The following is a 21,793-nucleotide window of genomic DNA, read 5'->3' on the forward strand; positions in this document are numbered from 1 at the left end:
TGGCCCTGGGTAGGTGGCCTCGCGCCGCCCCGGGTTTCACAGGGAGGGCAGAGTCGCGAGGGCCGCAGGGCCGGGCCAGGAGGCACCCAGCCGAGCCCACCGGCCGCGGCCCGCTCCGGGCGCACGGCAGGGGCGGCGGTGACCACCGCGCCGCTGGCCGCCTCGCCCAGACATTCCGCTTCTGCCACTGGAATGCGCGGACAAGGCTCCTTGTTGGCTTCGGGCGGGGCTCTCGAGAGGGAGCCTGGCGCTGGTGGCCCCGGGGCGGGGCGGGGCGGAGCTCGAGGTCGCGGGACCTTTAAATCGGCCTCCCGGGCGCGCGCCCCAGGCCCCCGACGGACTAGCGACACCGACCGGCCCGCTGAGACCATGCCGCGCCCGGCCCCCACGCGCCACCTCCCGGGACTCCTCCTGCTGCTCTGGCCGCTGCTGCTGCTGCCGCCCCTCGCCGCCCCCGGACCCCTGGCCCGTCCGGGCTTCCGGAGGCTGGGGACCCGCGGCCCCGGGGGCAGCCCCGGACGCAATCCCGCTCCCGCGGCTCCCACCCGCGCGCCCTTTTCCGAGGCCGGCGAGCCCGGCGGCGCCCGCGGCGCAGGTACAGTCGGACGGGCGGGGACGGCCCCAGTCGGAGAGGGACGGAGAAGGGCAGCCGAGGGGCGGCCCGGCGGGCGACGGAGGGAGAGCCCGGACTGGGCTGGGGTAGGGGAAGCGGGCATCGAAGGAGGAGGAACAGCTCGGGCACCTGCCAAGCGTTCGCTGCATCCCAGCCTCGGGCAACCCGTGGTGCGGGAGAAAGTATCCCCTCCCGGATGAATCCTGCAGGGAAACCGAGGTCCAGAGAAGGGAAGGGAGATGCCCAGGGTCACTCATATGTCCAGGCTAGAAATCTGGGTCTCCTGAAGCTCATACTCCAGCAACCCACCCTGTGATTTGCACAGCGAGCTGGGAAACGCTCGGGCTGCCTCCCTGCGCTGTCCCAGTCCTGATCTCTCGGTCAGCCGAACAAGCCCTTCCTGAGATTCTGCTTTCTGTTCCCTTGAACTCGCTCCTTCTCCATCCAGGATCAGCTCATGATCCTTCCTCCCCTCCCCATAGCCCTCAAGCTGCCTGGGTGGAGGCGAGGATCTGGCCCGAATTCAGACTAGAAGGTAAGGGGTCGGGGCCTGAGACCAGGAAGGAAACCTGAGGCGCCGGGATGCCCCAGGACCTGTCCTGCAACCATTCTGGTCTCAACCCCGTTCTTCTGCCCCTGACCAGCTGTTCTGGCGAACTGACTGGGCCCCACTCCCCAAACTATGCTCTCTTAGAGCCTCAAAGATCCAAGGCACTTCTGTTTCCTTTTTGGCCAGTAATTGGTTCCTGAAGCAGAGCCAAGGTCCTAATGCAGCAAAGTTGGCAGATCATCTGACACAACCCCTGGCGGCACATACAGGGCAACTGAAGCTTATCAAAGTGAAGGGACCCAGCAAACCAGTGTCAGAGCCCAGAATAAAACTCAGGGCTTCGAAATCCCAAGCAAGGGCTCTTTCCACTGCAAACTTAATATAGCTGACACAAGAATTTATCTTCATTACCAAGAAGTCCAGCTTCAGTCTAGCTAAAGAAAGGTTGCACCTGACCAAACCATTTTCTGGGTGTCCAGTCTCATCTGGCCAGTGATGCTACATGCCTCGATTGATTTGCATTGTTTATCCCCTCCTGCGCTTTTCTGGGTTTGTTAGGAAGGAGCCCAAGAGACTCTTTCTTGCATCACCCTCAGTATGGCAAAAGCACTGCTGAGGCAGGAGGTGCCAGGGTCCGCAATTCAGCTGTTAGCCAGCTGGTTGCTCCAGGCCAGGATTGGGAGAAAGACTTTCTTCTAGAAATTAACTTTACCTCTAGTGCTGACCCACCTCCCTCAGGGATGGGGCTGGAAGAGGGAGGAGAATTCTAAACCAGGTGGCCATGTACCCCCCTAAGCCACAGTAGTCCTTTATTACCTGAAATCTGATCCTGATTGGGAACGATAATCCCTTAATAAATGCCACATTCTACCCTTTTCCGGATTCCCCCCCCCTTTTTTTTTTAGCAGCCAGAAATTGCTAAGCTGTGCTATGACTTTTATTTCTAGCAAGGCCATAAGAAATTGGCAATATTGTAAGTATGAGAATATTTTAGGAGATTCAGATTCTCGTTTTCTTTGTTCTTGAGAATCAAACTGCTGCTATCTAATAAATGAGAGTGAGATTCAATACTAACCAATGAGCTGGGTGCAGTGGTAGTCCCAGCTTCTTGGGAGGCTGAGGCAGGAGGTTAAGTTCAGCCTGGGCAATATAGTGAGACCCCATCTCTAAAAAATAAACAATAAAAATAAATAATTAAAAACAATGAATGATCATTGCTGAAGGGGTACGAATCAGGAAGGAACCAGATATTCACGGAATTTCCTGCCACCCTAGTGAAGCCTCAGGTATTAGTTTTCTATTTCTGCTATAACAAATGACCATGAACTTAGTGGCTTAAAACAACACACATTTGTTATCTTAGAGTTATGTAGGTCAGAAGTCTGACACTGGTCTCACTGGGTTAAAATCGAGGTGTCAGCAGGGCCACCTTCTTTACAGGAGGCTCTAGCAGAGACTCCATTTCCTCGCCTTTCCAGCTTATGCAGGCTGCCCCGTTCCTTAGCTCATGGCCTTCTTCCTCCATCTTCAGAGCCAGCACAGTAGGTTGAGTCCTTCTCACATGGAATTACTCAAACCTCCTCCCTCTGCCTCCCTCTTCCACTTTGAGGGGCCTTTGTAATTACACTGGACTCACTGAATAATCCAGGATAACCACCTCATCACAAGGTCTTTAATCTAATTACACCTGCAAAGTCTCCTTTGCCATGTAAAGTAATGTGTTCTTGGGATTAGGACCTGGACATCTTTGAGGGGGTCATTATTCTGCCTGCCACAACCCCCATAACCTCCCTGAGTAGAGGATTCAGTGTGAAGAACCAAGTGGAGAAGGAACCACAAGTCAGGACTAGATGAGAAAGAAGCTGATTATTTAAACTACTTTTTCAAGCCATTCTCCCTTCTCACCCACACACACACATACATACACACACAACCATGATACTTATAAGGACACCATTTGGGTGTTAACCGAGGCATGGTCAAGTATAAGGTTCATATCATCACGTTTTTTTTTCTTTTACTCCAATTATGCAAAAATTCCCTCACCCATCTCCAGGAAGGATTTTCAACACAGTCCTTTTTTCTTTCTCCTGATCCATGGGAATCTCAAGGGATGAAGTGAAATTCAGGAGTTGTTTAAAAAAAGAAAGATTTTTAATTCCTTTTGACTTAACTAAATACATGACATACAGCATATTTCAAGGGTAGTGGCTCAAAGTCAACAAGTAGGATGTTTACTGGGTACATGAGATAATGTTGATTTTTGTGGTGGAAAACGTTGCCTCAGACAGAGGTAACTGGGGCGCTTAGAAAGCCCCCGGGGTCTGGGAGTCAGGAAACCGGGGGTCCAATCCATGCTCTGCACCTTTCTAGCTCTCATACCACCTCGAACCTCAGGTTTCTCTCCAGTAAAATGGGTATAAAAACAACCTCTGCACGTCTGACTTCACATGGTTGGTATGTTGGTACCCTGTGATCCCTAAATTGTTACTGAAAGTAAGATGTTACTTATTTTCTTAATTGAATACCTCCAAGTAGTGGTCTGAAACTGAGAGGATAATTTTCGGCTTTTAAGAGAAAATTATACAGAGGCATACTCCCTGTTCTAGATATAGCTTTTTCTCCATAAACTGCTTAGCCTAGGAATTCTTTGTGAATCTACTTTTTTTCCCCCTACTCACTGAGTAAGTTGCCTTTTTCTAGCCCCTTATCAGGAAAGGAAAAATCCCTGAGTGACACTACATGCCAAAGGATCTCCTTTCCATTTAGGGCTGCATATGCATAATGTATGTGTGCATGTGTGCATGCGTGTGTGTATGTGTGTGTGTGTGTGTGTGTGTGTTGGGTGAGAAGGGGGAATGGCTTGAAAAAGCAGTTTAAATAACCAGCTTCTTTCTCATCTAGTCCTGACTTGTGGATTTGATTCTGGTGGCCAGGAGAGGGAATGCAAGCAGGGTTACTGGACACAGGAAACAATAAATGAAAACTAAGCCTTGTTGTGTTTTTACAGTGTGCCCGGCACTTTTGTGTAGAAAAGAAGTAAATTCCTTGAGGATGGGGAATCTGGCTAATTTGCTTTTGCAGCTCCAGGGCTTCATACATGTAGGCCCTTAAAAAAATGTGGTTAATGAATAAGTGAAGGTGAGATGAGCAGGAGAGTTTGATGGGGCAGGAGGATAGATATCAGGTCACAGTCTCTGCTTCTTAAAACAGACATGCCAGATATCAGATTAAGCTATCATCCCTCTTTCCGCTTTCAACTAGCTCAGGGCTCTAGTTGGGCCCAAAAGTTCGTGAAACAGGGATGAATTACCAGATGGAAGGAGAATTTAGGGCTACTCTGGAGCAGTTTTCACCCCCTTGGAAGTGGAGTGAAAGAAGGAAGCCACCAGAAGAGCACCAGAGTGACTTGCCTCAAGCTTTGCCATGGCCTGGGGCCTGGGTAGGGTATTGTGCAGTGAGGCTGGCCCTGAGGGTCCAGGGCCTTTCACGCTGTTCAGGGACACTTTGTCCTGTTGCCTCAGATAGCCAACGTGCCTAAGAAAGGCTAGGATCTCTTCATTCCTAGGAATTACAAGGAATCTTGGGAGCAAAACCTTAAGCAGAGGGATGAGATTCTAAGTGAAATTTCAGGGCTCAGCCAGCCTATAGGAGAGGTATTTGGGGAAATGTCACAGCTCTATGTGAATTCTCACTAGAGAGTTCTGAAGGCCTTGGTGCTTTCAACACCAGAAGGGAGGATGGTCTTGGACGAGGTCACAGGCAGTGGGTGTTGGGGTTAGAGGATGCTACCTGGCCTCCTGGGATCCCAAAGTTCTTTGGGAGTGAGGATTGTCCCATTTCTGGTTGTGGTCTGATCATTGCTTGGTCTTTTCTGCTCCCCACGCTCTTCTTTGCAGGTGTTTGCAAGAGCAGGCCCTTGGACTTGGTGTTCATCATTGATAGTTCTCGTAGTGTGCGGCCCCTGGAATTCACCAAGGTGAAAACCTTTGTCTCCCAGATAATTGACACTCTGGACATCGGGGCAGCTGACACACGGGTGGCAGTGGTGAACTATGCTAGCACCGTGAAGATCGAGTTCCATCTCCAGACCTACTCAGATAAGCAGTCCCTGAAGCAGGCCGTGGGGCGAATCACACCCTTGTCAACAGGCACCATGTCGGGGCTGGCCATCCAGACGGCAATGGATGAAGCCTTCACTGTGGAGGCAGGAGCTCGAGGGCCCGCCTCCAACATCCCTAAGGTGGCCATCATCGTGACAGACGGGAGGCCCCAGGACCAGGTGACCGAGGTGGCGGCTCGGGCCCGGGCTTCTGGTATTGAGCTCTATGCTGTGGGCGTGGACCGTGCAGACATGGAATCCCTCAAGATGATGGCCAGTGAACCTCTAGATGAGCATGTTTTCTATGTGGAGACCTATGGGGTCATTGAGAAACTTTCCTCCAGATTCCAGGAAACTTTTTGTGGTAAGTTGGTAAATCTTTGCATCCAACAAGAAAGGATGTTATATTCACATATTGCACACCCAGAAAAAAAGACAGTTCTTCTTTTTTGTTGAAAAAAAATTTTTTTGAGACGGAGTCTCACTCTGTCGCCCTGGGTAGAGTGCCGTGCCGTCAGCCTAGCTCACAGCAACCTCAAATGCCTGGGCTCAAGCGATCCTCCTGCCTCAGCTTCCCGAGTAGCTGGGACTACAGGCATGCGCCACCATGCCCGGCTAATTTTTTCTGTTTTTAGTAGACACGGGGTCTCGGTCTTGCTGAGGCTGGACTTGATCTCCTGACCTCATGCGATCCTCTCGCCTCGGCTTCCCAGAGTGCTAGGATTACAGGCGTGAGCCACCGCGCCTGGCCTTTTGGTGGAAATTTTATGGAAAACTTAAATATATGCAATGCCTTTTTTGGTGTTTTTTTTTTAAACCAACTTAAACACACTATGTTGGTTTAGGAATATAGAGCTGCATTATATATAACTTGGTTTGCTCATAAAATCTTTGTGTTTGCGTTAGAAATGTGAAGGTCTGCAAATATCCAGGATAAATGATCTTGCTGTTTCCTGATGGGCTCAGAAAAAACAAAACAAAACTCAAGACACCTCTCTTGTCCCCTCTGCCCCACCACTACATATTTTCTTTAGCTTTACCATCTCTAGGCTTAACAGAACTCTGCTTGTTCTGCAGAAGACAGGGAGTGGTGTCTGCTCATGGCTCAACAGGCCTATGTTCCAATGTAACTGTCAGCCCCAGTGTGCCTTTGGTGAATGCTGTCTGTCCTTTTCAGATTCGGCTCTTTCTCTGATTATTCTTTGTTGAAGAACAGGATTACGGCCAGGAGGAGTAGGGTTTCAGCTCCCTTGAGAGAAAGCAAGAAGCAGATTTAAAAAAATCTGTTACTCTCCCTCTACTCCTTTCTTCCTTTAAGATGGAGTTTGAATATGAACACGCTAACTTCACTGGAATTTTTAGCGTGAATTAGGCAAATCCTTGAATACAAATCCATTCGATGCTGGAGTTTATTTTTAGTCACTGATCAGAATTATGATTTGTGGAACTCATGCTTCATTTTTTTAATCATTTAGAGATAATCTTTTTTTTTTTTGAGATAAGATCTCATTTTGTTGCTCAGGCTGGAGTGTAGTGGTGCGATCATAGCTCACTGCAGCCCCGAACTCCTGGGCTCCAGGGATCCTCCCGCCTTGGCCTTCCAGAGTGGTAGGATTACAGGTGTGAGCCACTGTGTCCCACCGGGAGATAATCTTTTGAAGCTCTCTGTGGGATTATCCAAGCAGGTGCAGACAAATTTCTAGTTGGGGTGAATTTTTAAACATAGATACCTTTTGCTATATAATTTATTCTAAATTTATTTATTTAGCATGCACTTACTGATCAGTGATGATATAAAGATAATGGTAGTCCCTCCCTAGCATCTAGTAACATTCTGGGTGTGGGAGTGAAACAAACAAGTGAACCAATAATTACAATTGTAAATTCTAAGGACGCTTTATATCTAAATCAATGTGAAACCCAGAAATCACCAGTTTGTCAGGAAAAGAGAGATAAAGTTTTTGGGGCAAAGTCTGGCCTTATTTCAGCCAGACGTGGCTGGGCTCCCCTTGTTTTTCCTGACCCAGGACAGTGGGCCTTCACAAGCTGTTGTTGGCTTTTGTGGCATCTACTTGGCATTCACTGGTTTTCAAAAAGAAAGTAGCTTTCTTTCTCCCAGGAAACCCCCTCCCCACCCATGCTTGCGGGTGAGAACTTTTCCATCAAGATGCTGGTCTGTGGCAAAGTTGGATTTCAAAGCTAGCACCTGGGGTTGGGCTTGAAGGCCATAAAGTAACAAGTGGTGAGTGGTAATCTTTTCCTTTTGGTACAAAAGACCTGCTTGTTCTGGGGGAAAAATGTCCTCTCTATGGAAAAAAAGACTGAGGGGTAGCTTGTTGTAGTCAACGGGTTGGAAAGATCACTCCATGAAAAGGCCATTCTTGGGAAAATATTGGCCTTGTCATGTTGCCAAGGGCAATGGAGGCTGGGTTACCTGCCACAGGAGTGCCAGCCTCCTCCAACAGGCCTCCTTGGATTCTCAGAAATGACTAAATTTTTCAAAACACGTCACTAGGGAAAAAATCCAATGAATGGCTCCACTAGAGCAAAATGATGGAGGTGTGGTTCAGCTAATGTAATCTCATTTATTTTGTTCTTTTGTTTCTTTTTACCTGTTTGTATTAGCATATGGGTTCCTTCTCCTTATATCTGAGGCCCCAGAGTTGCAGACATATATATATATATATATATATATATATATATATATATAAAATATGTGGGCTCAAGAACCCATGTTGCATACTCAGAAGGCAGTTACCTGAATTGCCCTCCACCATTTGCATGTTCAAATATGTATCACTGCCCAAATGAGTGAGTTCCAGGCCTAGAGGCATGCCTGTGTGGGAATTCTGTTCAGACACAGACTATAGAGCCCTTGGAAACCAGATTCTGGCTGCAATAGGGCAATTAGCTCACAGCACTTCAGGCAGTACATGATTGCTCTTCCCATTCTGTGTGATGGGGAAGCAAAAAGATTTTTCATGGGCAGGTGGGTAAGCCAAATAAAACATCAACCAAATAAAACATCAGTTACACTTGACCTGTGTAAGTGTTTGGCTTCAGCTCCAAATTCCAATTTTCTTTCTCCTTTCAGAAAGTCTACAGCAAGATCTATAATTTTAAATTAGCAACATTTCTAGTTTAAGACTGGTATTTCTAATAACCTAGAGGCAGAAAACAAATAGCCAATTTTTATAGTGATGTATAGAGAGAATCAGAGGAACCTAGAGAGTGATGTTTTTTTGACATGGGAGAAAGTATATGAAATGTGTCTTCCACGTTGCTGCTGACTGTTGTAAACGTCCTCTGTACAGCTGTGGACCCATGTGTGCTGGGCACGCACCAGTGCCAGCATGTCTGCATCAGCGACGGGGACGGCAAACACCACTGTGAGTGTAGCCAAGGATATGCCTTGAATGCTGACAAGAAAACGTGTTCAGGTGAGGCTGCTTGGGGGGCCATGGCTGATTCAGTTATTCGGGGACCTGCACTCTTAAAGGTTTGGACTGGCCTCTTGCTTTCACTCTCAGACCTCTTTTCACCTAATTGCCTTTGCCTGGTTTACTGTTGTTCATCAACAATTTTCCTTGAAAAGGAATGTGGGGAGAAAAGTCAGATGATACATAAGTCAGTCGATTACAGTATTTATTATTAGTTTTAGAGAAAAGCGTTAGTAGGAGAAAAGGTTAGTAGAGAGGAGTCCAAAATTCTTGGTCCTTTTGAGGAATTGGAATTTTTCCTGGATATTATCTAAATAGAAACGATCCCCTTCCTCTCTATGACCATCGATGCTCATGGAGTCTAGAAGTAGAAGAAAACTGAGACAGGTCCTCACTCATCTGGTACATGCACACTAATATAGTCAATGAAGAATGGGATTTAGATTCTTTCTTGTTTATTTGTTTAAATCCTAGAAAAAGTTTTTGAGAGGAAGAAAACTTAGAGACTGTTCAATTCAGCCTGCTTATTTTATAAATAATGAAGTTGACACAGGAAGACAGGAAAAGACTTATCCATGTCATGGGATCTGTTAGTGACCACGGGGGCTGTTAGGAGGTTAATTCCTAACTCTCAGCCCAGTACCCTTTGTCTGCGCCAAGCTGTTCCCCTCCCTTGTTTCATTAGCTCTATGTGTGCGTGTGCGTGTGTGTGTGTGTGTGTGTGTGTAAGTAGCATGGTCCATAATTAATTATTTATTTCCAGCATGCTTTCCATGTATTCACATTTGTCCTGGTCATCTTTCGATAGCTATCGATAAGTGTGCTCTTAACACTCATGGATGTGAGCACGTCTGTGTGAGTGACAGAACTGGCTCTTATCACTGTGAGTGCTATGAAGGTTATACCTTGAATGAAGACAGGAAAACTTGCTCAGGTGAGTGGGAGAGGAATCTTGACTATTGCTACTATCCAGGCTTGGGAGGTGGGTTACAGTGCCTGGAAACTTGGTCTGTTTTTCTCTCTTGCCGTCCTTGAGCTTTTCCCATTTCTCAGTCTTACCCAAAATGTTAGATATGGCAACATATACCTATCACGGCCCAAATGTGTGAGTACGTTGCTCATTTCCTGCTCTGTACCCAGCCCTAACTGTCCTTTCCAAATGCTGAGGACACTTCGGTAAGTTAAAATCACATAGCACCCCACAGGTACTTAGTGCTTACAAAGAGAAATACAGTACTTTAGAAGTGGAGAGACCTGGCACACATCACCTTAACCAAGGGATCAAAGTTAACATCATCAATGATGACACGGAGTGACATTATGTGTCTTCTGACATGATGTACTGAGGGCAAAATAGTACGGCTGTGGTATTATTGCTAAAAATTCAGAATCATGAGGACATATCAGACAAACTCAAACTGAGAAACATTCTCAGTTCACAAAATAATTTTCTAGGACTTTTCAAAGCTGTCAAAGTCATAAAAGATAAAGAAGGACTGAAGAAATGTCCCAGATTGGAGGAGACTAAAGAAGACATGAGAGTGTAATGCAATGTGGAATCCTGGATTGGATCCTGGGCTAGAAAAAAAAAAGGACATTAATGGAATAATCATCAAAATCTGAATAAAGTCTGTAGATTAGTAAAGCATATCACATCAATGTTAATTTCTTGGTTTTGATAATCATGCTATAGTTCCATAAGTTCACATTTGGGGAAACAGAGTGAAGTACAGGAACTCTTTGCACTGTTCTGCAACCTTTTCATAAGTCTGCAATTATCTCAAAATGAAATGTTTAAAAATAAAAAATAGTTTAAGAACATCAGTACAGAGGAAGGTGCACTGAAAGTAAATTTGGGTCTTGAGTTCTTATGCTGTTCTGAATCAATTGGTCTCCCTTGGGCGCATTTTTTTCATCATAAAATAGGAGAGGGTTGAACCACAATTTCTTCAAACTCTGTTTTTCTGAATCTAGTGTAATTATCCACATGACTGTTGGTATCCCTCTGGGTTGGGATTAACACAATGAAGCTAAAAGGAAAGCTGAGTATTTATGAGATACTTAGATTACAAAAACTCAATATTGATGATTTTGAAAAGGAATTGGGCAAGGTCAGAGAATAATTATTATGCAGGATTTTATTTAACTCAGTTAACTTCTAGTTAGGACAAATAGAGCCAATGGCTTTGAATAGTTTCCAATAAGTTTTCCTCTTATATATTTCTAGCTGCAAATAAGATTTCTGTCTCTGGTAATAAAACACTCTTCCACTTTCTGTTTCTTTTCTCCTGGACTTTTGTTTGACAGCTCAAGATAAATGTGCTTTGGGTACTCATGGGTGTCAGCACCTTTGTGTGAATGACAGAAATGGATCCCATCACTGTGAATGCTATGAGGGCTACACTCTGAATGCAGATAAAAAAACATGTACAGGTAAGGTCCACTCAACAAATTCTCTATACTTGGCTCTTTCTGTGGCAGGGAAACCAACTTGAAATTCACCAGGAGAGAGGTTCTTAAAGGTAACTTGAAGAATCAGGGTTCAGACAATCTACTATGCTTATAGGCAAAAGCACACATTGCTCAGAGGGTGGTGAGCTCACTGGATTTTGCAAACATAGATTACTTCAGAAAATTACCGGGAAATAGGAAAGGAGTGGGGGATATGAGAAAAGCTAATTAAATGTCGGGTCCTTATCCAGGAAAATTTTATAGCTCTGTACATTGGGGGCTTCTAAGCTTTTACTATTGCTATTTAAGCAAATAGTAAGCTATAGAGGAAGTCAGTTGGACAGTAACTATTTGGAGTGATAGGCTGAACTGATCTTTTTCCAGTTAAAGCTTGGCCTGGAACTTTTCTGTAGCGTTAATCTTAAAGCTGGATCATGTTAGTAAAGGGGACTTTGTAAGTGCCTGAATTAGACCCATGCAGATCTTCCAGTAAGTATGAAGCAAGTCATTCCCTGACAGTTTCTAGGCGATCAATCTTCAGTGAAACTGAGCCTTATGCCTTGGCTAATGAGCCTATGCCAGTATTGCTAATCCTCATTAATTTGATTTAAACTCACTGGCAGGACAGGGTGGCATTTATAAATGTAAAAACACTCCTAAGAGCAATTCCGAGCTCTCAACATGGTGTTTAGCTTTGGCATATTGAATATGTTTTGGATTTTGTGTATATTTTCTTCTCCCTTGAGGAGCTATATCATGGGATCTTGTCAAGATGGATGAAGGGAAATGGCATATCACTAATTCCCTTTTTTAAAAAATGAAATAATAAAAGAGTATTGAGTGCCTACTGTATTCCAAGGATGTCGTTAAACACTGTGAGGATCTAAAGAAGCACAAGTTCCTACCTCTTAGCAACTTACAGCCTGGGTGAACTGAGAACCAGCTCCTTACAAAAGCAGAGACTAAGCCAGGGAGAGGGACAGACAGAGCTAAGGGCAGTAGACGCGGGGTAGGCAGGGGTCTGGGGAGGACACAGGGTGGTGCTGAAGTGTTAGATCAAGAGAAGTAGAAAGCGGCCCTGGCAGAGGACTGGCTTGTGCCAGTTTGTTCAGGGCAGCGGGACTAGAGGGCTCACATACGGCTGCACTTCTCAGACTGGTGACAAGTATCTCAGTTGGTACTTTAAGCTGCCAGGAATATTGAGGACCTGGGAAAACAAAACAAATAATAAAAAATTCCATTTAAACTAACAGATATTATGGAATAAAATGAAGTAATTTATGTTAAAAAAAAAGGCCCATAAATCAAAGAAAAGTCTCAGTTAAGGCAGACTACTCCAGGCAACAGTCCCAGATGATGGTAGCCAACATTCTTTTGTGCCTACTATAGGCCACGCGTAGTTCTAGGCATTTTAGACACAGTAATGCCTTTGATCCTTTTAGCAACTTTAGGAGAAAACTGAGGCACAGGCAGATTAAGTAACTTGCCCATGGTTACTTGGCTAGTAAGTAACAGAGTAAGGATTTGAACCCGGGTACTTGTTCCAGTGGTTACATAGGGTCTAGATGGCAGGAAGGTTAGTATTTATGCATTTCAAAGTAACAATGATTACTATTCTAAAGCAGGGGTACCCACCAGGAGTCAGACTGTCTTTAATGGACTGTTTTCCCTCTGTTGGTGGCAGGAAGGCTTGTTAAATTTAATGTGGAGCTCCAGATCAGGGCCAGGGGCCGGAGTCATGTTCAACTATTATCTGTAGAGTGGGTACTAAGCTAGGATGAAGGGAAAAATGAAACACTCTGCTATTAGGCCTTTTTGCTGGAAAAAAAATCTAAATTGTAGTGATGCAGGGGAATATCCATGATAAAGTTGGAAAGAAAGGCACTTTATGGATAGATTATATAGGGCCTTGCAATTCATGCAAAGTTATAACATAGGCAAGAGTGAGCCATGGAAGGTTTTTGAGTATAGAATGACATTTAAGAGGAGAGTTACAGGAGAATAAATAAACTTTGGCCCCCTGCAATGGCAGAAGAAGAATGTATGTCTCCCAGGAAGCATTTATGGGCTTACTAAAGAATTGCTGTTTTCATTTGTCCTGGGCCAGTTTGGACACAGGACTAGTATGGCACTTTGCTCTGCTCTCCACTCAAATTTGGGCAAACTGTCTTGATCCTTGAAATGTTATTTGCTTGTGAAAGATAGTAAGTACTTCACTATCCAATCATACATACCATCATTATTGGTAGTATTAACATTGTATTATTTTTCTATCTGTGCTTGTGTGTGTGTGCGTGTGTCTCCAGGTCAATGTTTTCTGTTCCACTTTGTAAACTATCAAGGGCAGGCCCTTGGTGAATATAGTCCTTTTTGTGCAGCATTAAACTTAGCTCCACGTGCAATTAGGTCCCTAGTAAATTATTTTTGGTGATGGTGATGATGATCCATGAGTAGCTGGAGATGTTGGAAGCACTGATAGTCATCAGGAAAGGCTGAAGGTAAGTTCTGGAATTTATCAAGGATCAGTGCCATGGGCAGAAAAAAAGAGAAGACACCCTCAGATACCTGCGAGAGATAAAAAGGAATGGAGTGTATGTGATACACTGTGAGGCTAAGGGATGTGAGATGTGAGAAAGGAAAACAGGCTTTCTCCTGCCACGCGGGGCCTGTTGGTAACTACTGAAGGGTCATTCCCAACACTCATTGCATCTGAATTGAAGCTTTTCTCACCTACATGTTTGTGTTTGGTTTTCTATTTAATGAACGTGTAAATATTTTCTTTCCTGCACCACTTGTGGTCAGTCCGTGACAAGTGTACCCTGGGCTCTCATGGGTGCCAGCACATTTGTGTGAGTGACGGGGCGGCGTCCTACCACTGTGATTGCTTTCCTGGCTACACCCTGAATGAGGACAAGAAGACATGTTCAGGTGAAGATTAGCTCTATAAGCCTATTTCTTTTGGTAGGAAAATTTTTTAGGAGCAAGTTTTTCTTTCTTTGTGTCTAAAGCACAGTTATAATTCTTTCTCTTTCTCAGAAGCCTTCAGTGGCTCCCAGTTGCTACAGAATAGGACAATTATACTCCTCCCCTACACAGCCTGTCCTCCATGATCTGATTCTATTCTCTCTCACTCTCTCTCTTCTTCCTAAAGTCTCCCTGTCTACATTTTTTTTTTAATTATGGTAAAATATACACAAAATGAAATTTACCATTTTAACCATTTTTAAGAGAACAGTTCAGTGGCATTAGATACATTCACATTGTTGTGCCACCATCACCACTATCCGTCTCCAGAATTTTTTCAGCATCCCACACTGAAACTCTGTGCCCATGAAAGAATAACTGACATCACCCACCCCCTTAGAGCCCCTGGTAACTAGTGTTCTTCATTCTGTCTTTTCTGCCACCTTTGCCCCCAGATTCACTCCTTTTCCCCAATCCTGTGGTGCAGCTGAGGTGGGCTGTTTGCTGTTCCAGGAACATGCCCTGCACTCGCCGGCACTTTGCTGAGATCCCCCTCCCATACCTCTTTTGCTTGTCAGAACCCAAGAACCAACCACATCCTTGCCAACATTCGGTTTTGCTGAATTAAATTTTTCCAAATCTAGAGGATGTTTTTACATTTCTTGGTTACTAATGAGATGAAGCGTCTCTTCCTTTGTTTACTGGTCATTGAGTTTCATGTTTGCAAATGCTATTGATGCCCTTTTTGTATTTTCCTATTGGGTTGTATGTATTTTTATTATTGATTCACAGGAACTCCACATTATAAATCCATGTTTTTATGTATTGCAAATATTTTCTCCTATATTGTGTTTATCATTTTACTTTTTAAATGATGTCTGTTTAACAGTATTCATAATGTTTTAAGCTTTGAGTTGGGCAGTAGGTTTATTAATATTTATTTTTATTATGCTTCATAACTTATGTATGTGTTCTATAAATTACTTTGTGTGAATCAAATATTACAAAATCATGTTTTTAAAAAAATTTCCAGGGCTAGCTCCATTTTTCCCTTCTCTACCAGAGTTTCCTGTATTCTTTCATTGAACTCTGTCCTATATTTCAGCACAGGACACCTTGTGTCATAGTTACTTGTGTTTGTTCCTTCAATAATCCCTTCATCCACCTAATAAATGTATATAGCACTACTGCGCCCTAGGCACTAGGTTTACAGTTGTGAACACGTGTCTGATCTTTGATAACCATATAGGGGGAAAAAGACAAGTGAAAACATATTGACAAGTTCACTTAGAGCAGTGCTGGGGAAGAGCAGGAGGGTGCCCAAGGGGGTTGGGAGAACCTGCTTCAGGTTGGGAAGGTCTCTCTGAGAAAGCCACATTTGGGACCTGGGGATAAGCAGTGGTTAGCCTGACATTGGGATGCCGGGGAGAGGAGGGAGGGCAGTGAAGAGTCCTGTGTGGCGGCTCACATGGGGAGACATGACAGGCAGCCAGTGTGATGGAGTATGATCAGCCAGGCAGGGAGAATGGGGCATAAAATGGTTTGGAGAGTTAGGCAGGGGCTAAATCATGTGGTCATCTGGGCCCAGGGGAAAGGAGTTTATATTTTATTTGAAGGGCAAGGGGAAGCCATGGAAGGGTCTTAGGCAGTGGAGTGACATGATTGTTAGATTTTAAAAGTTGCTCCAGCCACTCTATGAAGAGTGACTTGGAGAGGATGAAGGGTGGAAGGGAGGCCAGTTAGGAGGCTCTTGCAGTGGTCACTTGGGCTAGGCTGGTGACAACAGTGATAGAAGTAAACTGATCCAAGATATATTGGAGCATAGAGGGAACAGGGCTTGATTAGAAATTGTATGTGAGGGCTGGGGTAGGGGAGGAATAGGAATCCCTTTCAAACTTCAGACTCAAACAGCTGGAGGGTGGGGTACCTTTACTGAGATGGAGAAGATTGAAGGCAGATCAGATTTGGGGGAGAAAAGTCAAGAATTGAGTTTTGGACTTGTGTTTTTATGTTCCCACAAATTGTAAACTCTGACCCCCAAGGGCAGTGATCTTGTCTGCATTTCTAGCATGAACCATAGCACCTGACACATACTAGGTACTCAGCAGATATTTCTTCATTTGAAGTAAAGTAAGGATCAGTTTCTTGGGAAGGGTGAGGATAATAAAAAAAGCTTGCTTTTAGAATTTGAGTAAGTCTGGGTGCTGTCACCCTAAGTGGTTATTTTTCAGAAAAATCAATCTTGGACATTTCTTTTCTCTTGAAAGGTGGGGAATCAGCATGATTTATAATTGTTTGGGCTGTCACCTCATTTTATGTGTTTAGCACTTACTTTATTATTTCAGTAAGTATTCATGGAGCTACTGTTATGTAAGTAGTACTCTATGAGGTCCTGAGGGACAAACTGGAGACAAATTCCAGGTAGAGTAGAGAACAATGTTAACATTGAGAGCATAAAATAAATGCTACTTACATGGTACATGGTAAGTGCTGTGGATGTTTAGAAAAAAAGAAGAGATTGTTGAGGGGCTGAAAAATTGAGTAAGGATAGGTTCATCACTTCTAGGTATATGACACTTTAGTCTGTGTCTACATCGTTTGAGTTTCTTTCTTTCAATAAAAACTTTATTGAGGTATAATTTATACATTATAAAATTCACTCATTTAAAGTGTACATTTCGGTGGTTTTTAATATATTCATAGAGTTGTGCAACCATCACCACTATCTAATTTTAAAACATTTTATCACCCTAAAAAGAAATCTATAACTATTAACACTCTCCTGCCCCCCGACCCCTGGCAATTTCTAACCATGCCCATATAGATTTGCCTATTCTGGACATTTCATATAAATGGATCATACAATTTGTGGTCTTTTGTGACTGGCTTCTTTCATTTAATATAATCTTTTCAAGATTCATCCATGTTGTAGCATGCATCAGTGCTTCATTACTTTTTATTGCTGAATAATATTCTATTGCACAGATATGCCACATTCTGTTTATTCATTCATCAGTTCATGGACATTTGGGTTATTTCCTCTTTTTCAGCTATTATGAATAATGTTGCTATGAACATTTGTGTACAAATCCTTGTGTGGACATATAATTTCTCTTGGGCATATACCTAGAACTGGAATTGCTGGGTCATATGGAATTCTATGTTCAATATTTTGAGGAACTGCTGAACTGTTTTCTAAAGTGGTTACACCATTTTAGAATCTTACCAGCAATGAAATGAGGCTTCCAATTTCTCTACATTTGCTAATATTTGTAATTGTCTTGTCTTTTTAATTTTAGCCATGCTAGTGATGTGAGGCAATATCTCATTGTGGTTTTGATTTGCATTTCCCTAAAGACTAATTGTTGAGAATCTTTTAATTTTCTTATTGGCCACTTGTATATTTTATTTGGAGGAATGTCTATTCAAAATCCTTTACCCATTTTTAAAATTGGCTTTTCTTTTTTATTGTGTTGTAATATGTAATTTGCAAACATTTTACAGATAAGTGATTTTATAATTTTTTTCACCCATTCTTTAGGTTTCCTTTTCACTTTCTTGATGGTGACCTTTGAAGCAATAGAGGTTTTAATTTTGATAAGGTCCAATTTATCCATTCTTTCATTTGTCACTTGTGCTTTTGGTGTCATACTTAAGAAACCATTTCCTAACCCAAGGTTATGAAGATTTACTCCTGCATTTTTTCCTCAAGAGTTTTATAATTTTATCTCTTACATTTAGGTCTATCACCTATGTTTAGTTAGTTGTTTTACATATGGTGTGAGGTAAGGGTCCAACTTCATTCTTTTTCATATGGCTATCCAGTTGTCCCGGTATCATTTGTTGAAAAGACTGTTCTTTCCCATATGAAATTGTCTTGGTATGCTTGTTGAAAATCAATTGGCCAGAAATGTAAGAGTTTATTTCTGGACTCTCAATTCTATTCCATCGATCCATATGTCTGTCCTTATGCCAGTACCACAAAATCTTGATTGCTGTAGCTTTGTAGTAAATTTTGAAATCAGGAAGTGTGACTCTTTGTTCTTTTTAAGATTGTTTTGGATATTTTGGGTCTTTTGTATTCCTATATAAATTTTAGGATCAGCTTGTCAATTTCTGCAAAAATGGCAGCTGGGACTTTGATAGGCATTGTGTTGAATCTATAGATCAACTTAGGAATTACTGCCATTTTAACAATATTCCAATCCATTAACATGGTGTGTCTTTTCATTTATTTACATCTTCTTTAATTTCTTTCAAGAATGTTTTGTAGTTTTCAGTGTACAAGTCTTGCACTTCTTTTAAATTTATTTCTAAATTTAAATGGATCCATCTCTCAACTTTCAATTTTGTTACATACCAGTTTTATAATTTTCTATGGAATGTTTTAATTCAAATATTCCATTGAACCTATGCCCTCATAGAGTTTAGAGACTACCACACAAGACAGACACTGGACAAGTGTCATAAGTACCCATTTTATGCTCTGTATGGGGATGACGGGCATGTAGTTGATTTTCAATAGATACTTTCTGGTTTACTGATTAAGCTGGGATTTGGGCTGGATGTCCCTAAAAGGTTCAATAGGATTTGGACAGGTGGGTAGATTACATTTAATTAAATGAATTTATGGTCTCCCAGCCCTATATTTTATCTTTGTAGAATATGGGAGAAAATATTGCAGCAAAGGACCATTCCTTGTCCTTAGGCAATAGTACTACTCAACTGGAAGATTATATACCAGTCTTCAGACCTGGGAAGTTACCCTTATTTCTATTTGCAGCTTTAGGGGCTCTGATATTTTTTAGGACTAGCTGCCTCACTGAGTGAGGGATTACCTTTATCACTCTCTCACATTTGATTAAATGTCAATACAAACCTGAATTTTTAGTTACAAAGTATTTACAGGTAAGAGCTAGAACTCTTAATTAAAACCATTCAATAGAATAACAGTCCTGTATAGGAAATCCTGTACAGGAACTACCCAGTTTTAATCCTTGAAATATTCTGGCCATATAAAGGACTGTTGTCCTCATTTTCATTTCTTAATGAGGACATAGTATTACAAGAAGACAGTCTTATCTCTGTATCCTTGGCCTCCCCCTACACCAACTATCTTTTTAAAAATTCACTTTATATAATGGATAATTTCTGACACTCACAAAAGTATAGAGAATAATATAACAAACCCTCATATAATCATCACTCAGCTTTGACAATTATAAACATTTTCCCAATGTTTCCTAATAGAAATCTTTGTGATATTAACATTCCAAAGTATTTTCTCTTCTTTCTGTTTGCTCTTATGTCATTTTACCTCCTGGAAAATGCATTTAGGTTAAGTCTTTTTTTTTTTCTTTTTTTTAATTTAATTTAATTTAATTTTTTTTTTGCCCGCACCCTTAGGTAAGTCTTAAAAATGGAAAAATTGAATTGTAGATGTCTTGATTTGTTATAATTCCTAGATAACTATGACACTTTGTGTACTGTCTTTGTATTCAGCCATTGAAGAAGCACGAAGACTCATTTCCACTGAAGATGCTTGTGGATGTGAAGCCACACTGGCATTCCAGGATAAGGTCAGCTCATATCTCCAGAGACTGAACACCAAACATATCCTTTCTGGAAGGTTTTCTGCTTCTGCTTGAAGCAAACCTAGATACTACAATTAAGCCAAACATTTTAGGACGTTCCACAGGCAAGTGCCTTATTTGTTAAGTTTTAAGACGAGCAGTAGTAACACATAACTTTTTTTTTTTTAAATTTAGAGTTCTTTTTTAATGGTTTAATAGACTGTTTTCACCATTCAATATTTACATGTAAAAGCTGCCTTTTTTTCCACTCGTGCTTTTCCATAACAGTATATACTCCTAATTGGGCTCTTACATAACAGATGGAGTGATTATGCTATGATTATTTAATATGGCCTTCTTAGTTCAGAATCTGTACGTGTACAGAACAAGTTAGCTGATTAACAGGGTGTGATATCTCAGATTATGCAGAGTCATACAATTTGGCTAGCCAAGTGGTCAAAAAGCAGATTTCAAAATGTAACATGGTACAGTCTCAGAAACTTTCAAAATCAGTTGTTTAGTCAAAGGAGTAACTCAGGAAAACTACTTTTTCTTAGAATAGCTCAAGTTAATAACTCTGTTATGATATACCTGAGGGTAGTAGAATTTTGATTGTGGTAAGTATAACTGAGGAGCATGCAGATACTTTTTTTTGGGGGGGTGTACAATTTTATAGGAATCAATTTCCAAGTTCTTCACACTTGCTTAAGGTGCTACTTGGAATCAGATGGCATTTCCTTTTCCCATCTCTCATTTCAGAATCACCATTCTCCTAACTTTACACTATAAAGTTGTAACTCTCACTTACCCTGAATCTACTAAGATGCATTTCTTAGAAAAGTAGAATCTCCAGAGAGCCAAAGGGACAATTAAACAATTCCTTTAATCAAGACTTCATAAACATTGCTCCCCTCATCCATCCCACTAAGAGATGGCTTTCCAATTAAATTTTATATGAGCAAAAACACTTAAAGACCACTGCAGGCCGGGCGTGGTGGCTCACGCCTGTAATCCTAGCACTCTGGGAGGCCGAGGCGGGTGGATCGCTCAAGGTCAGGAGTTCGAGACCAGCCTGAGCAAGAGCGAGACCCCGTCTCTACTAAAAAAAAAATAGAAAGAAATTATATGGACAACTAAAAATATATATACAGAAAAATTAGCCGGGCATAGTGGCGCATGCCTGTAGTCCCAGCTACTCGGGAGGCTGAGGCAGGAGGATCGCTTGAGCCCAGGAGTTTGAGGTTGCTGTGAGCTAGGCTGACGCCACGGCACTCACTCTAGCCTGGGCAACAAAGTGAGACTCTGTCTCAAAAAAAAAAAAAAAAAAAAGACCACTGCAATGGTCTAATTTTATCATGAGCTCTGAAGAACAGGATTTCTGAGTTTTAGATTAAATTAGGCTTTTGGTGAGAAAACAGTTTTGCTTTTTCTTCGCTTATAGGACATAATTTTTTTTTATCTTGTGTTGAAGTGTTTGAAAGCGTGTTTACATTTTTTAATGAGTAAAAATAAATGATGTTGGCCTTAACAACTAGCCACTGGATGACATTTTGAAGAAGTTGCAAATAAATGAATATGGACAAATACATCGTTGAATTGCTCAAATTTCTCATCCGGAAATGGGGACAACTTGGTGCATTTAGCACTCATTCTTTTGTATACTGTATCTCCAATGTTCCTGCTAATAATTTGCCATTACCTGTATAAATGCTTGAATATTACTGAATAAATAGTATGAGGATCTTCTGGAAAATAGTATCATTTTTCCAGTATCTTTATTTCCAAGGAAATAAATGCATAGATCCTTATTAAGAGCAAACTTTAGTGTCTCTAAGCTATGACTGTGAAATGGTTGGTAGAAAATAGAATGAAAGTTTAATGTTTCTTTATCTACTAATTGAGCCATTTAATTTTTAAATGTTTTTATTCATAAGATAACCGTATTCACAAAGGAAACTTTAGATCTATTTTCTCTTGATAGTATTTATAATATAAACCAATTATTACCGAGAGTGCAAATTGTACAAATTAAGTACACGCATAAAAAGTTCATTTAATTACATTGAGATAAATATAATTTAGAATTGTTTAAAACTTTCT

At 42.1% G+C, this 21,793-nt stretch overlaps 1 protein-coding gene across 1 annotated transcript; it reads left to right on the forward strand.

Annotated features, from left to right (window-relative positions):
• Positions 1-369: 369 nt before the first annotated feature.
• MATN3 (matrilin 3) lies at positions 370-21,288 on the forward strand. Its single transcript, XM_069494971.1, has 8 exons — positions 370-595; positions 5,063-5,629; positions 8,580-8,705; positions 9,514-9,639; positions 11,013-11,138; positions 13,959-14,084; positions 19,623-19,733; positions 21,233-21,288. The coding sequence occupies exons 1-8, from the start codon at positions 370-372 to the stop codon at positions 21,286-21,288; spliced, it is 1,464 nt and encodes a 487-aa protein (XP_069351072.1).
• The last annotated feature ends 505 nt before the right edge of the window (positions 21,289-21,793 follow it).

The sequence above is a fragment of the Eulemur rufifrons genome, chromosome 19, assembly GCF_041146395.1.
Source record: "Eulemur rufifrons isolate Redbay chromosome 19, OSU_ERuf_1, whole genome shotgun sequence".
Taxonomy (NCBI): Eukaryota; Metazoa; Chordata; class Mammalia; order Primates; family Lemuridae; genus Eulemur; species Eulemur rufifrons.